At 40.4% G+C, this 16,082-nt stretch overlaps 1 protein-coding gene across 39 annotated transcripts in view; it reads right to left on the bottom strand.

Annotated features, from left to right (window-relative positions):
* The window catches only part of RIMS2 (regulating synaptic membrane exocytosis 2), a gene marked incomplete at its 5' end in the record, with an annotated part of 943,810 nt that overhangs the window by 384,791 nt on the left and 542,937 nt on the right, over positions 1-16,082 (bottom strand). For 24 of the 39 annotated variants that reach the window (XM_082257909.1, XM_082257877.1, XM_082257910.1 and 21 more), the window contains one exon: positions 11,775-11,983. In XM_082257909.1, the coding sequence (XP_082114035.1) occupies positions 11,775-11,983 (209 nt within the window). Of the gene's footprint in view, positions 1-11,774; positions 11,984-12,209; positions 12,275-16,082 lie in introns of all 39 variants that reach the window. The other 15 variants (XM_082257880.1, XM_082257881.1, XM_082257912.1 and 12 more) reach the window with 1 other exon arrangement.

Raw genomic sequence — 16,082 nt, 5'->3', positions numbered from 1 at the left:
AATGCTACAAGTAGTGACACTGACCCTAGCCAAATGCAAAACTTTTGAAAAAAAAGTGAAAAAAGATGAGTAGGGAAAAAAAATATCAGTGACCTCTGCCTGTAAAACCATTTCTGTTTTGGGGGGGGGGTCTCATTGTTGCCCATCTAGTGCACCTTTTGTTGATTTCATTAACACCAAAGCAGCTGAAACTGATTAACAACCCCCTCTGCTACTTAACTAACCAGATCAATATCCCAGGAATTGAACTGACTTGATGCTATATTCTGAAAAAGTGTTCCTTTCATTTTTTTGAGCAGCGTATATATATATATATATATATACAGTATATATATACAGTATCCCACAAAAATGAGTACACCCCTCACATTTTTGTAAATATTTTATTATATCTTTTCATGTGACAACACTGAAGAAATGACACTTTGCTACAAGTAAAGTAGTGAGTGTAAAGCTTGTACAACAAGTTATTTTGAGGGGACAGCAAATTTACACTAACACACAGCCATTAATGTCTAAACCGCTAGTAACAAAAGAGAGTACACCCCTAATGTTGCCACCATCATTTTCCAGCACTGCCTTAACCCTCTTGGGCAGCGAGGTTACCAGAGTTTCACAGGTTGCCACTGGAGTCCTCCTCCACTCCTCCATGACGGCATCAGAGCTTTGCGCTCATCCACCTTCAGTTTGGGGATGCCCCACAGATGCTCAATAGGATTTAGGTTTGAAGACATGCTTGGCCAGTCCATCGCCTTTACCCTCAGCTTCTTTAGCAAGGCAGTGGTCTTCTTGGATTTGTGTTTGGGGTCGTTATCATGTTGAAATACTGCTCTGCCTCAGTATGTCACAGTACATGCTGACATTCATGGTTCCCTCAATGAACTGTAGCTCCCCAGTGCCGGCAGCACTCATGAGACCCCTGACCATGACTCTTCCACCACCATGCTTGACTGTAGGCAAGACACACTTGTCTTTGTACTCCTCACCTGGATGCCACCACACACGCTTGATACCATCTGAACCAAATAAGTTTATCTTGGTCTCATCAGACCACAGGACATGGTTCCAGTAATCCATGTCCTTAGTCTGCTTGTCTTCAGCAAGCTGTTTTCGGGCTTACTTGTGCATCATCCTTAGAAGAGGCTTCTTTCTGGGACGGCAGTCATGCAGACCACTTTGATGCAGTGTGCGGCGTATGGATAGAGCACTGACAGGCTGACTCCCCACCCCCTCAACCTCTGCACCAATGCTGGCAGCACTCATTCGACTATTTCCTAAAGACAATCTCTGGGTATGACGCTGAGCACGTGCACTCAACTTCTTTGGTCGACCATGGCGAGGCATGTTTTGAGTGAAACTTGTCCTGTTAAACTGCTTTATGGTCTTGGCCACCATGCTGCAGCTCAGTTTCAGGGTCTTGGTAATCTTCTTATAGCCTAGGCCATCTTTATGTAGAGCAACAATTCTTTTTTTCAGATCCTCAGAGAGTTCTTTGCATTAGGTGTTGAACTTCCAGTGACCAGTATGAGAGATTGAGAGTGATAACACCATTCACACCTGAGACCTTGCAACACTAACAAGTCACAAGACAACGGGGAAGGAAAATGGCTAATTGAGCCCAAATGGGACATTTTCACTTAGTAGTGTACTCACTTTTGTTGCCAGCGGTTTAGACATTAATGGCTGTGTGTTGAGTTATTTTGAGGGGACAGCAAATTTACACTGTTATACAAGCTGTACACTCACTACTTTACAATGTAGCAAATTATAATTTCTTCAGTGTTGTCACCTGAAAAGATATAATAAAATATTTACAAAAATGTGAGGGGTGTACGCACTTTTGTGAGATACTGTATATATGTGTATATATATATATATATATATATATATATACCCATATACACACACATACATACACACACACATATATATATACTATATAGTGGGGAAGAGACACAACTTCTGGCAGGCTTATTTCTTTCTGTAATTCCTCTAGGGGGATTTTCTCTTACCTCCAAACCCTGTGGTGACTACAGAAGAATGGGACAGGAGTAGTCATGAAAACATTGTTAGGGGTTCTAACCCTTCCTCACCCTACTTAATGTTAATTTGTTTTGGTCACTACTGGAGAGTTTTGCCTTCACTTCAACCTGAGGTCCTAAATCTTCCCTGCTCTATTCAAAATTATATTAAAGCATTCTGGCAGAAGGTGGGCTACTTATATGTTTACATTTCCAATAAAATTATTAAATTAGATCTGCACTAATTATTTTTCTAAAATTGTTGCAAATGTAATGAAAAATTGTCATTCATGTAAAGTGGTATTTTCTCATGTACCGCTGTGCTGTCTTTTACATCCCTGTAGTGTGTAAAGAATGAAAATACGGTTTACCCCATACAATGCTGAAGACATACTGAAAATCCTAACAGGACAATCTGTATATGTTACACTACAACACGGGGTTCTCCAACTGTGTATCCAGATTTAGACAAATCACAGTCTTTTCATATTTAATTGACTCTCAAAGGATGATTTGTAGAACCTGACAAAAGCATATGCAAATGTGTAGCTCTGATCACACAAAGCATATCAGTGCTATTTATCTCATTTAAAATAATAGGATCTGCATAATAGGGGAAAAGGGGAGAAAAAAAGGTTGTTAATTGAGGGGATTGTGGTCAAAGTGGTTTCTACATATTTAAGAGTAGGGTTGTCCAAATGGTGGGCATGATCTGGGTGGGATCACTCCAAAAGTGGGTGTGATCTGTGCAGGACTGCTTGTAAGTTGGTCATATAACGTGATGGGGTGGACTGTGGTTGGTGGTGACAGTGTCCTGGGGATGAATACATTGGTAAGTATGCATTCTCATAGACATCGGTCATGAAATAACTGAGGGCCCATTTACATTATGAGGTATATTTATAAAAAAATCTGCATAGCAACTCGCCCAGTAAAGGTGCATGTACATTCACTCTGTGTGAATGGTGCAAAAAGCAAGTGTTATTAGACTATTACCTGTATTGGACAAATGTTTTTTAAGTGATTTAAAATGGAAAAAAACATGCATTTGGCCAAAATGCTTTGGTAAGCATAATTTCCTATGATACTTTGCACCATCTAAAAGCCAAATGCAGTATTTTCTATTTTAAATCAATGTATACAAATGTGAAAAAAAAGCCTGTGCTATCCCTGTGTATTACAGTGCCTTGAGAAAGTATTCGGCCCCCTTGAACTTTTAGACCTTTTGCCACATTTCAGGCTTCAAACATAAAGATATAAAACTGTAATTTTTTGTGAAGAATCAACAACAAGTGGGACACAATCATGAAGTGGAACGAAATTTATTGGATATTTCAAACTTTTTTAACAAATAAAAAACGGAAAAATTGGGCGTGCAAAATTATTCAGTCCCCTTAAGTTAATACTTTGTAGCGCCACCTTTTGCTGTGATTACAGTTGTAAGTCGCTTGAGGTATGTCTCTATCAGTTTTGCACATCGAGAGACTGAATTTTTTGCCCATTCCTCCTTGCAAAACAGCTGGAGCTCAGTGAGGTTGGATGGAGAGCGTTTGTGAACAGCAGTTTTCAGTTCTTTCCACAGATTCTCAATTGGATTCAGGTCTGGACTTTGACTTGGCCATTGTAACACCTGGATATGTTTATTTGTGAACCATTCCATTGTAGATTTTGCTTTATGTTTTGGATCATTGTCTTGTTGGAAGACAAATCTCCATCCCAGTCTCAGGTCTTTTGCAGACTTCATCAGGTTTTCTTCCAGAATGGTCCTGTATTTGGCTCCATCCATCTTCCCATCAATTTTAACCATCTTCCCTGTCCCTGCTAAAGAAAAGCAGACGAGAGCACCTTCTTCCACATGTTTGGTGTATCTCCCAGGTGGCTTGTGGCAAACTTTACTGACACTTTTTATGGATATCTTTAAGAAATGGCTTTCTTCTTGCCACTCTTCCATAAAGGTCAGATTTGTGCAGTATATGACTGATTGTTGTCCTATGGACAGAGTCTCCCACCTCAGCTGTAGATCTCTGCAGTTCATCCAGAGTGATCATGGGCCTCTTGGCTGCATCTCTGATCAGTCTTCTCCTTATATGAGCTGAAAGTTTTGAGGGACGGCCAGGTCTTCGTAGATTTGCAGTGGTCTAATACTCCTTCCATTTCAATATTATCGCTTGCACAGTGCTCCTTGGGATGTTTAAAGCTTGGGAAATCTTTTTGTATCCAAATCCGGCTTTAAACTTCTCCACAACAGTATCTCAGACCTGCCTGGTGTGTTCCTTGTTCTTCATGATGCTCCCTGCGCTTTAAACGGACCTCTGAGACTATCACAGTGCAGGTGCATTTATACGGAGACTTGATTACACACAGGTGGATTCTATTTATCATCATTAGTCATTTAGGTCAACATTGGATCATTCAGAGATCCTCACTGAACTTCTGGAGAGAGTTTGCTGCACTGAAAGTAAAGGGGCTGAATAATTTTGCACGCCCAATTTTTCAGTTTATTTGTTAACAAAGTTTGAAATATCCAATAAATTTCGTTCCACTTCATGATTGTGTCCCACTTGTTGTTGATTCTTCACAAAAAATTACAGTTTTATATCTTTATTTTTGAAGACTGAAATGTGGCAAAAGGTTGCAAAGTTCAAGAGGGCCGAATACTTTCGCAAGGCACTGTATATATGGTCATACAAAAGAGTGCAGCGCTCTCCTTAAATAAAATGCATTCAAATTATAGTGCATAAATAAATATCTGAAAACAGTGTAAAAATCATCTATGTATAATAAATTAATTAATAACGTGAGTCCAACTTTTCTTTAAGATATATATACAATCCTTCAATGTCCATGAAAAAAGGGGTGCAGTCCCGTACACCAGAAACTCTTCAGTAATTGTCTCTGATGACCACAGTCCTCTTCCCCCCACCTATGGGTGTCTTCTCACCTGCTTGAATGGACCTCAGTAAATAAAGGAGGTCTATATGCACTTTGCAGTGTTATAAGTGGCACCGCTCCCTCTTGCCGTACACTCCAAATCTGTGGCTCTCAGCAGCTCTCAGCAGCTCTCAGCGTGGAATCAATCATATAGGAGGCAAGAAGAAAGAACCATAGTGAAAATCGCTAATAAAAAGCATTGATTTCCATATAAAAATCCACTCACATTTCAGAAGTAAAAACCAAGCATTTCACAATACAATCCTCTGCATACACAGCGCTACCTAGTCCCAGCGTAATTACGTCACCGCCCACCTCACGCGTAGTGCCCAATGGGCTTTCTCAAAGGTTCAGGGCACTACGCATGAGGTGGGCGGTGACGTAATCACGCTGGGACTAGGTAGCGCTGTGTATGCAGAGGATTGTTTTGTGAAATGATCGTTTTTTACTTCTGAAATGTGAGTGGATTTTTTTACTAGCGATTTTCACTATGGTTCTTTCTTCTTGCCTCCTATATGATTGATTCCACGCTGAGAGCTGCTGAGAGTCACAGATTTGGAGTGTACGGCAAGAGGGAGCGGTGCCACTTATAACACTGCAAAAAGTGCATATAGACCTCCTTTAATTACTGAGGTCCATTCAAGCAGGTGAGAAGATACCCATAGGTGGGTTGAGGAGACACCCATAGGTGGGGGGAAGAGCACTGTGGTCATCAGAGACAATTACTGAAGAGTTTCTGGTGTATGGAACTGCACCCCTTTTTTACACGGACATTGAATCATTTATAGATGGATTGTATATATATTTAAAAGAAAAGATGGACTTGTTATTAATTAATTTATTATACATAGATGATTTTTACACTGTTTTCAGATATTTATTTATGCACTATAATTTGAATGCACTTTATTTAAGGAGAGCGCTGCACTCTTTTGTGTGACTATATTTTAAATCAATGAAAAACATTTGTCTAGGTCTGCTTCCGGAGCTTGGAACGCTTTGATCTGGCTTCCGTGAGATTAGTATGTGTCCCGCCTTCTCCATTAAAATAAATGTAGCATCTGCGCCGTTTGGCCACATCCCTGACGACATCAGCGTATGATGAAACGCATTGTCCCTGTCCCCATTGGAGAGATGTTATGCTGAAATTTGTATTTGTCCCTGTCCCTATTGGAGAGGTTTTCTACTAAAAGTTTGTTTTTCTGCCTGCCCCATTGGAAATATAGTTTACTAAAAATGTGTTTTTTGCCCCGTCCCCATTGGAGAGATATTCTACTAAAAATGTGGTTTTGTTCTGTTCCCATTGGAGAGATATTCTACTAAATATTCGTTTTTTTTCCCTGCCCCCTTTGGAGAGATGTTACGCTAAATAAATGTGTTTTTGTCCCTGTCCCTATTGAGAGATTTTCTACTAAAAGTTTGTTTTTCTGCCTGTCCCCATTGGAAAGATATTCTACTAAAAACGTGCTTTTGTCCCTGTCCCTTTTAGAGAGATATTCTGCTAAAAATGTGTTTTTGTCCCTGTCCCCATTGGAGAGATATTCTGCTAAAAAATTGTTTTTGTCCATGCCCCCATTAAAGAGATATTCTGCTAAAAATGTGTTTTTATCCCTGTCCCCATTGGAGAGATATTCTACTAAAAATGTGTTTTTTGTCCCTGTTGCCATTCGTTAGATTAGCCATTGCTTCCTTTCCTGGCAAGAGATGCAAGAAAATCCCCCCATCAGGGACACAGACAGTAAAAATATAACTGAAGCTCTAACCTTACCCTATCCCATCCCAAAGTAAAATGTTTTGGCCCTGTGCACACCATTCGATGGTAAATTTACAAAACCTAGATTAAAATGTTCCTTTTAATCTAAATCACTCTAACCTAAAAGGTTGATCTCTTTTTTCCCTCTCCCTTTATATACACTATATTACATTGGGACACCTGCGTTTACACCCACATAACCTTTAAAGGCATTCTTCTCTTAGTCCGTAGGGTTCAATATTTAGTTGGCCCACCCTTTACAATTGTAACAGCTTCAACTCTTCTGGGAAGGCTGTCCACAAGGTTTATGAGTGTGTCTATGGGAATGTTTGACCATTCTTCCAGAAGCGCATTTGTGTGGTCAGGCACTGATGAGAAGGCCTGGCTCGCAGTCTCAACTCTAATTCATCCCAAAGGTGTTCTATCAGGTTGAGGTCAGGATTCTGTGCAGGCCAGTCACGTTTCTCCACCCTAAACTCGCTCATCCATGTTTTTTTGGACCTTGCTTTGTGCACTAATCCAAATCCTTTGGTGAAGGGGGGATTGTGGTGTGGGGTCGTTTTTCAGGGGTTGGGCTTGGCCCCTTAGTTCCAGTGAAGGGAACTCTTAAGGCGTCAGCATACCAAGACATTTTGGACAATTTCATACTCCCAACTTTGTGGGAACAGTTTGGGGATGGCCCCTTCCTGTTCCAATATGACTGCACACCAGTGCACAAAGCAAGGTCGTATAAAGACATGGATGAATGAGTTTGGGGTGGAGGAACTTGACTGGCCTGCACAGAGTCCTGACCTCAACCCGTTCAAACACCTTTGGGATGAATTAGAGCACAGACTGCGAGCCAGGCCTTCTCTCCAACATTAGTGCCTGACTTTACTAACGTACTTCTAGAAGAATGGTCAAACATTCCCATAGACACACTCCTAAACCTTATGAACAGCCTTCCCAGAAGAGTTAAAGCTGTTATAGCTGCAAAGGGTGGGCTAACTAAATATTGAACCCTACGGACCAAGACTGGGATGCATTAAAGTTCATGTGTATGTAAAGGCAGGTGTCCCAATACTTTTGGTAATATAGTGTATTTTTTCCTAGAACCCTTACTTCTGGTAATTTAATTTGGGAAATGTAAATGTCTCTTCCAGTGCAGTGCATTGCAACTTCCATGGTGTAGCTAGGAAGACCTTGTAGTTCAAGTTTAACTAAAGGCAACACTTTTTTTCAGTTTTGGATAAAGTGGAGAGGGATTAGAACACTTGTCAGGTTTGTATTACTGCCTGTGTCCCTATTAGGGAGATGCACCCCATCCATTTGTCCTGGTGTCCGTTATCACCAAAACTACAAGGGATTTCCCTCACTTTTGGGGATTTCCCTCACTTTTGGGGATTTCCCTCACTTTTGGAAATTTCCTCTTACTTTCTGTTGTGGCTATGAGACAGAAAGTGAAGGGAAATATTCCCAATGGGACACAAAGGGCAAAAAACCTGACAAGGGTTTTCACCCTTCCCTACTTTATTCAAAATGAATAAAAAAGTATTTTCTTCAACGTTAAAGGCAAACATAATTTTTGTAAATTTTTCGAAAGCATATAGAAGGATTAGACGATTCCCAGGTTTTAATTTCTGTGTCCAAAATTACAAATTTGTCACCTGAGCAAAATGTGAAGGAACATTCCTAAATTGAGATGGCAACTCTCTATGGTTTGTTCATTCTTTTGGGGAGATTTCCTCTTATTTCCTGTTGTGTCTACATGACAGGAAGTGAAGGGAAATGTATCCAGTGGGACACATACAGTAATAAATAACTGTGCTTTTAAACTTTATTACCCCCCTATTGAAAACTAAAAGAAAAATCTTGCCACATTAAAGTGAAATTGTACCCATAACAACTTGATAAAAAAGAATGTTCTTTGGTAAGGAACATATATTCCACATTAATAATTATGCTACCAAAATGAATGTGTGCTGTAAATTCCCTCCAGCATTGCTCCTGTTTCTTCTTGCTGGAGGCTGCCATTTTGCTGAAGCCCAGAGCCCCCGAACAGCAGTCAATTTTTAGGCTATCAGCAGATCAGCCTCTAGTAGTTCTCATTTTTAGCACAATGCCAAAAATGGCGAGCAGGGTGAGACAGTGCATTACTGGATTTGAAACAGGATAGGCACTTATTTTTAATGTTTTACATAGCTATAACAGCAAAAGGGGCCACATTCTGAAGTGATCTAGCAGATTTTCATTTTCTAACTAAATTTCAACTTTAAATAAAACTAGATATTTTTAACAGTCAGCTTCACCTGGAAGTGATGCTTCAAGGTTGCTTGTGCATTGAATCAAGTGTTTGCTTCTCATACTTTTAAGGCTGAGCTTGCAAGTATCCCCAAATGAATTGTCTAACAGCATGGACATTACCTCAACACTTCATAGTCCCGATATGTGCCTGCTGTACCATGTACTTGTACTCCTGTTCTCTTTGTATTGCTTCCTTTATGTGAAATCCCTGGTGTCCCTTCCAGTCCCCTTGTTTTCCTATTAAAAACTGACCACACTAAACAGGATAGTACGACGTGGTCAGTTCTCTAGCTGTGCTGGGAGCTCAGTGTACTCTCCTCCAATGATCAGACTTGTCCTGACACGCCCCCGCTGCACAGCCTTTAACTGGGAAGATCAGTGTACTGCTTCTTCTCCCCCCAGCTCTTATGCAGCTGAGAACAAAGGGAATGTGAACATTTATAAAAAGGGAAAAAAGGTATTTATAATATAATGTTTTTTTGTTTTTTTTATATCTATACAAAAATATTTTGCCTTTCATTTCTATTTTAAACTGAATAGGTTGTTTTACAAGGTGATAATTTACAATCACTTTAAATGTTGAGGGCACTATTCCACCCATGGATGTTCCCAATGAATAAATGTTGAGGGAACTATTCCACCCTTGGATGTTTCTAATGAATAAATGTTGAGGACACTATTCCACTAATGGATGTTTCTAATGAATAAATGTTGAGGGCACTATTGCACCCTTGGATGTTTCTAATGAATAAATGTTGAGGGCACTATTCCACCCATGGATGTTTCTAATGAATAAATGTTAAGGGCACTATTCCACCCTTGGATGTTTCTAATGAATAAATGTTGAGAGCACTATTCCACCCTTGGATGTTTCGAATGAATAAATGTTGAGGGCACTATTCCACCCTTGGATGTTTCTAATGAATAAATGTTGAGGGCACTATTCCACCCTTGGATGTTTCTAATGAATAAATGTTGAGGGCACTATTCCACCCATGGATGTTTCTAATGAATAAATGTTGAGGGCACTATTCCACCCTTGGATGTTTCTAATGAATAAATGTTGAGGGCACTATTCCACCCTTGTTTCTAATGAATAAATGTTGAGGACACTATTCCACCCATGGATGTTTCCAATGAATAAATGTTGAGGGCCCTATTCCACCCTTGGATGTTTCTAATGAATAAATGTTGAGGGCACTATTCTACCCTTGGATGTTTCTAATGAATAAATGTTGAGGGCACTATTCCACCCTTGGATGTTTCTAATGAATAAATGTTGAGGGCACTATTCCACCCATGGATGTTCCTAATGAATAAATGTTGAGGGCACTATTCCACCCTTGGATGTTTCTAATGAATAAATGTTGAGGGCCCTATTCCACCCTTGGATGTTTCTAATGAATAAATGTTGAGGGCACTATTCTACCCTTGGATGTTTCGAATGAATAAATGTTGACGACACTATTCAACCCTTGGATGTTTCTAATGAATAAATGTTGAGGGCACTATTCTACCCTTGGATGTTTCTAATGAATAAATGTTGAGGGCACTATTCCACCCATGGATGTTTCCAATGAATAAATGTTGAGGGCACTATTCCACCCATGGATGTTTCCAATGAATAAATGTTGAGGGCACTATTCCACCCATGGATGTTTCTAATGAATAAATGTTGAGGGCACTATTCCACCCATGGATGTTTCCAATGAATACATGTTGAGGGCACTATTCCACCCATGGATGTTTCTAATGAATAAATGTTGAGGACACTATTCCACCTATGGATGTTTCTAATGAATATCAAACAAATAAAGGGGCTGCTACTATAAGAAGGTGACACTTTTGTTATGGCCAAGTGGGGAGGGGAAGAGACAGGTGAGGAAATCTCGCCACAGATAGAAGCCAGGAGATGATCCTATTTATTGATGTCTACTCATACCGGCAGAATCATTTTTGGGTAAGCTTCAGATTGGCCACAGTTGATGATTTATAACCTAGCATAATATAAATTGTGTAATCAAAGCTGTTCCTCTAGCTTAGTACATGTTCATGCTCCATGCAGATTTGACAAATAGAGAGCAAACTGAGAAAAACTGACATATGTCATGACTGCTATCAAGCTAAACGCAAAATAAACGGAACAATGAATGGCACACTACAACACAAACAACACAAAAACAATGGACGACAGATGAGGACGGACATAACATGAAAGTGAAAGGGAAAAAAGAAAAACAACTTTTCTGTGCAAACAGACCCAATTTTGTTTTTAAGAATGATTGTTTGTAGTTTGTCATGTTCTTTAATTCTTGAACCCGTTGACCCGGCCAATTCAACCTCAGTGGTTATAAAATGTGGTGAATAAATAAGATATCACATTCTAGATTACACAAACAAAAATACAATTCTCTGTGCCTGACAATTTTTTTTATTCTTGCCCTGCCGAGGGTGGCAATACAAGAATGAAATGGGGTTATTTTCTAATTTTTCTTTTTTTATATATATATATATTTTTTCTTTCAGTTTTGTTTTTCTTTTCTGCACCTTAAGAAATACTACAGTGTCTAGAAAACAGACTGGAGCTCATTCAAAGACAGCAGTTACGAGTCCCAACTGCCAAAGAGGTGGCTTGTCATTGGCCGGTGGCCCCTGACTACCCTGCAGTCTTCAAATAAACCCCATCTGCCTGGTCGTTAAAAAAATGTTTTAAATTCAATGAGTGACAGAGAGCAAACGAAGACCAAATGAGCAGATCAAAATGCAGGCTTCCACAACGTCAGTACCTTGTCGCTATGGCTATGCTCCTCATTAAGGGTGGTGCTACTACACGTGTCTACCCCAGAGTCTTTAATCTGAGGCTCAGACCATTCCAAATCCTCTTCCAATGAGTGGGCTCCAAAGCACACCATTCTCTTTTGTCTTTCAGACAAGGTGTTAGAATCCGACAAAACTGCCTGCTCACTAGTTTTTCTTTTTCCCCTTTGACTGTCCCCTACAAGTGTGGGATAAAAAAAAAGGATATATATAGATATATATATATATATATAGATCTATATATATATATATATATATATATATATATATATATATATATATATATATATATATATATGTATATATATATAAAAAGGAAAAGAAAACATGCATAGGTATAAATAAAAACAAAGGGAGGTGTGGATGGTAAAGGAAACTGGATGTTACGGCCCCGCATGTCTCACCAAAGACATTGGGGATGCCTCACTGCTGTGCCAAGAGGTGTGCTCCATCCAATACTCCATGTCACCTGTGTGGATCAGACAGAGAAGACAGTGCAGAGAGGGAGAGATGAGGATAGAAGAGACAAAGACATAACATGGCAGTTAATCATTATGGTATATTCTCGCAGTGGGCCTCATTTATCAAAATACCTATGGATCTATACTTTTAAGTCCTATCAAATTTGTGGTGAAGCTGCAGTTGTGAAATTCTTATTTTTGTTGTAGGGCACTCCATTTTATGGTCACTGGTCACATGGTCTCTGCCAAAAGGAACACAGGGGAATGCCATTCACTTGTCACATGGTCTTTGCCAAAAGGAACATAAGGGAATGCCACTCACTGGTAACATGGTCTTTGCCAAAAGGAACACAAGGGAATGCCACTCACTGGTAACATGGTCTTTGCCAAAAGGAACACAGGGGAATGCCACTCACTGGTCAGGTGGTCTCTGTCAAAAGGATGCAGAAGAATTACATTCACTGGTCATATGGTATTTACCAAAGCGACACGGAAGAATGAAATTCACTAGTCACATTGTCTTTGCCCAAAGGAGTCCAGGAAATGAAATTCACTGGTCAAGTTGTCTTTATTAAAGGGACGCAAAAGAATGACATTCACTAGTCATGTCGTCTCTGCCACAAGGAAACAGGGGAATGACATTAACTGGTCACTTTGCCTTTACCAAAGGGACGCAGAAGAATGACATTCACTGGTCACCGGTCTTTGTCAAAGGGACGCAGGGGAATGACTCAATGGTCACATGGTCTCTGCCAAAAGGAAGCAGGGGAATTACATTCAATGGTCACATTTTCTTTACCAAAGGGAGGCAGAAGAATGACAATCACTGGTCACGTGGTCTTTGTCAAAGGGACGCAGGGGAATGACTCTCAATGGTCACGTGGTCTCTGCTGAAAGGACGCAGAGGAATGACATTCACGGGTTATGTCTTTACTAAAGGGACGCAAAAGAATGGCATTCAATGATCACGTGGTCTTTGTCAAAGGGGTGCAGGGGAATTACACTCACTGGTCACATGGTCTCTGCTAAAAGGACGCAGGGAAATGACATTCAATGGTCACATAGTCTTTACCAACGAGACGCAGAAGAATGACATTCACTGGTCAAAATGTCTTTGTCAAAGGGACGCAGGGAAATTACATTCACGGGTCACATAGTCAGGCACACTGGTAAATGACATTCAGTAGGAGACAGCCAATAATCAGCACTGCCTTAGGAGCCCATTCACAATGGTCCAATGTGTTATTTTGTGCATTAATGTGTGTGTAAAGGCAACCCATTTATTTTGAATAGGTTGCCAACACATCACAACAAATATTTTACCAGGCTTGGCACAATTTTTATTTTTGTCATTTTTAACATTTAACACTGCAACGTACAAATGTTAGATTTACATGCTCTGCTGTGTGCTGAAAAACGTGTGCATTGCAGTGCCCTCTCTAGGAGTGTTAGGGTCCCAAGGCACTGCAATGCGCTGCACTTAGCTTTGTGTACTGCAGTCCAGCATGGTGAACTGGGCATTATATCATGTTTTAATGCCACACATTGGTGTGAATGGGCCCTAAAGGTAACCTTTCCTAAGTGAGACATGGAGGCTGTCATTGCTACTTCCTATTCTTCAAATGCTTGTTTCCTGGCTGTCATGTTTGCCCTTTTACATCTATACATTTTATCCATTACTTAGGAACAGATATACAAATTAAGATCATAAACAATAACTCACCCTAGCTCCACCGCACTGTGGGAAGATAAAGAGCTAAGTGTCGGTGCTCAGGCTGAACATCCAAACCAAATGTTATGTGAATAAAGCCAGCACACGAAAAGGCTTCTTCCAAGTAAAATTCTTTATTCCAACATGGATAGCGGTGACAACATGACAACTGCTGATGCGTTTCGGCTTTACGCCTTCCTCATAGCATGCTATGAGGAAGGCGTAAAGCCGAAACGCGTCAGCATTTGTCATGTTGTCACCGCTATCCATGTTGGAATAAAGAATTTTACTTGGAAGAAGCCTTTTCATGTGCCGGCTTTATTCATATTCAAATAAAGATGCCTGACTTTACAGATTTGCATACTTGTTCCAGATCAGTGACTAAAACCTTATTGCTGAACCTAGTCAGTTCACTGGCCTTACAACCAGAATCCTCATAAGAGCAATGGGCAGTCGTCCTGTGTCCTAACTGTGATACACCCCATCTGCAGAGACCACATGACAAATGCCACAGGAAGCCCTGTGCCAGTCACAGCTTTCACTGTCTGAACCTTGCTGTGACACTAACGTTGGCTGGTCTTAAAGTATAGGTCTGCTTTAATAACAAATGTCCCTACTGCCCCACAACAATAGCCATATTCAAAGTTTCATCTGCATTTTATAGCACGTGTTTGAATTTGAAGGATTGCTGTGGAGCAATACAGACAGTTCTTACGAAAACCATTTTGATAAATGAGACAGGATGCCCTTTGGTAATAACCATTATAGATAAAAAAAAACCTAGTGGTGTCCACAGCAACCAGTTATAGTTGTGATTCCTTCACCTGAACTGGGAAAAATGTTTGCTAAGAAAAAAGGTTCTATCTATCTTTGTTTCAACTTTTAGAAACAAGAACTTCTGTGTTGCCCAGGGCAGCCAATAAGATCCCAGGTGGCCCTTATTTTACCAACATAAGGAAAGAACATTCTCAGACAGTAGGGACCAAGCGTTTGTACTGCCTCTCTGACGGCAGATTCAAAGCCCTGGATACAGCTTATTAAAATTTGAAGCCTTGACAATTATTGGTGGCTAATAATATTAAAAAGTCACGCTAAAGATGATCAAACAATGTTCAAATTGTATCAAACTTTAATGAATTGTCCATAAAGTCCATAGAAACAAATTTTAAAAGGTGACTTGTGGAATATCCATATGAATGGGAGGCTTACCAGAAACCAAATAAACACGTGCCAAAAGAGAACACAAATCCTGACGTTTTCACCAAGGACACTCCACAATGGATCTCGTGGTCCAGACCAATCCCCCTCGGTGGCGTGGTTATATGCGGGATAGAAGTGAAAATGCCATAGCGTAAAACCAAACAACAATAGTGGGGTAATAAAAAATGAAGATAGCACTATCTCAAGGTATGAATCACCACAGTGCCAAAAATTACCAAATGAAAAAGAAAGGTGAAAAAATGAATGAAAGTATGCAAGTATGGAAACCTCCACCTACAAATCCAATAGGTACTTCTTACCAAAAGTAGAGATTAAAAAACGTGAATTATGTAAACAGACCCCTCCACCAACAGGACTGCGGCTTACCAGATAGCTATATCCAAAGTGCCCATAGGGAATGTAAAGATCACAAACATACGACTGTATCACCATATGTCCTATATGACCATAACGACCTTACCAGATGATGATAGGTGGCAAGCGAATAGCGATAACTGGCGTATGCCGGGAAACCCTTATGGTTGCGGTGGCTCAGGATACGGTGAATATTTTTAAGAGAAATCACCCTAATTTTGCAGACTCTTTTGTAAATCACTTCCCCATACTTTGGGCGATAAGAGGTGACACGGGGGGGGGGGGGGCAGGTTGGTCCCAGAATGGACTGACAGCAATGCCCGGCAGTGACCTCTCCCGAGCGCTGTTTTCCCTTTGAACAATCAGAATGCGAATGGTCCTGGTGATCGGGGGGTGTCTGAGTGGAGGAGGGGGGGGGGAGCAATCTGGGATCAGACGCTCAGGTCTATAGGGAGGGAAGAGTTGGGTAGATGATGCTTTGGATTCTCCTACTCTTCTTTCCTCTTCCTTTCTCTCCTCCTCTTTCCTCT

Source organism: Pelophylax lessonae (assembly GCF_965119305.1).
Source record: "Pelophylax lessonae genome assembly, chromosome: 5".
Taxonomy (NCBI): domain Eukaryota; kingdom Metazoa; phylum Chordata; class Amphibia; order Anura; family Ranidae; genus Pelophylax; species Pelophylax lessonae.
Note: the sequence above shows the minus strand (reverse complement) of the source record. Positions and strands in the feature narration are given on the sequence as shown.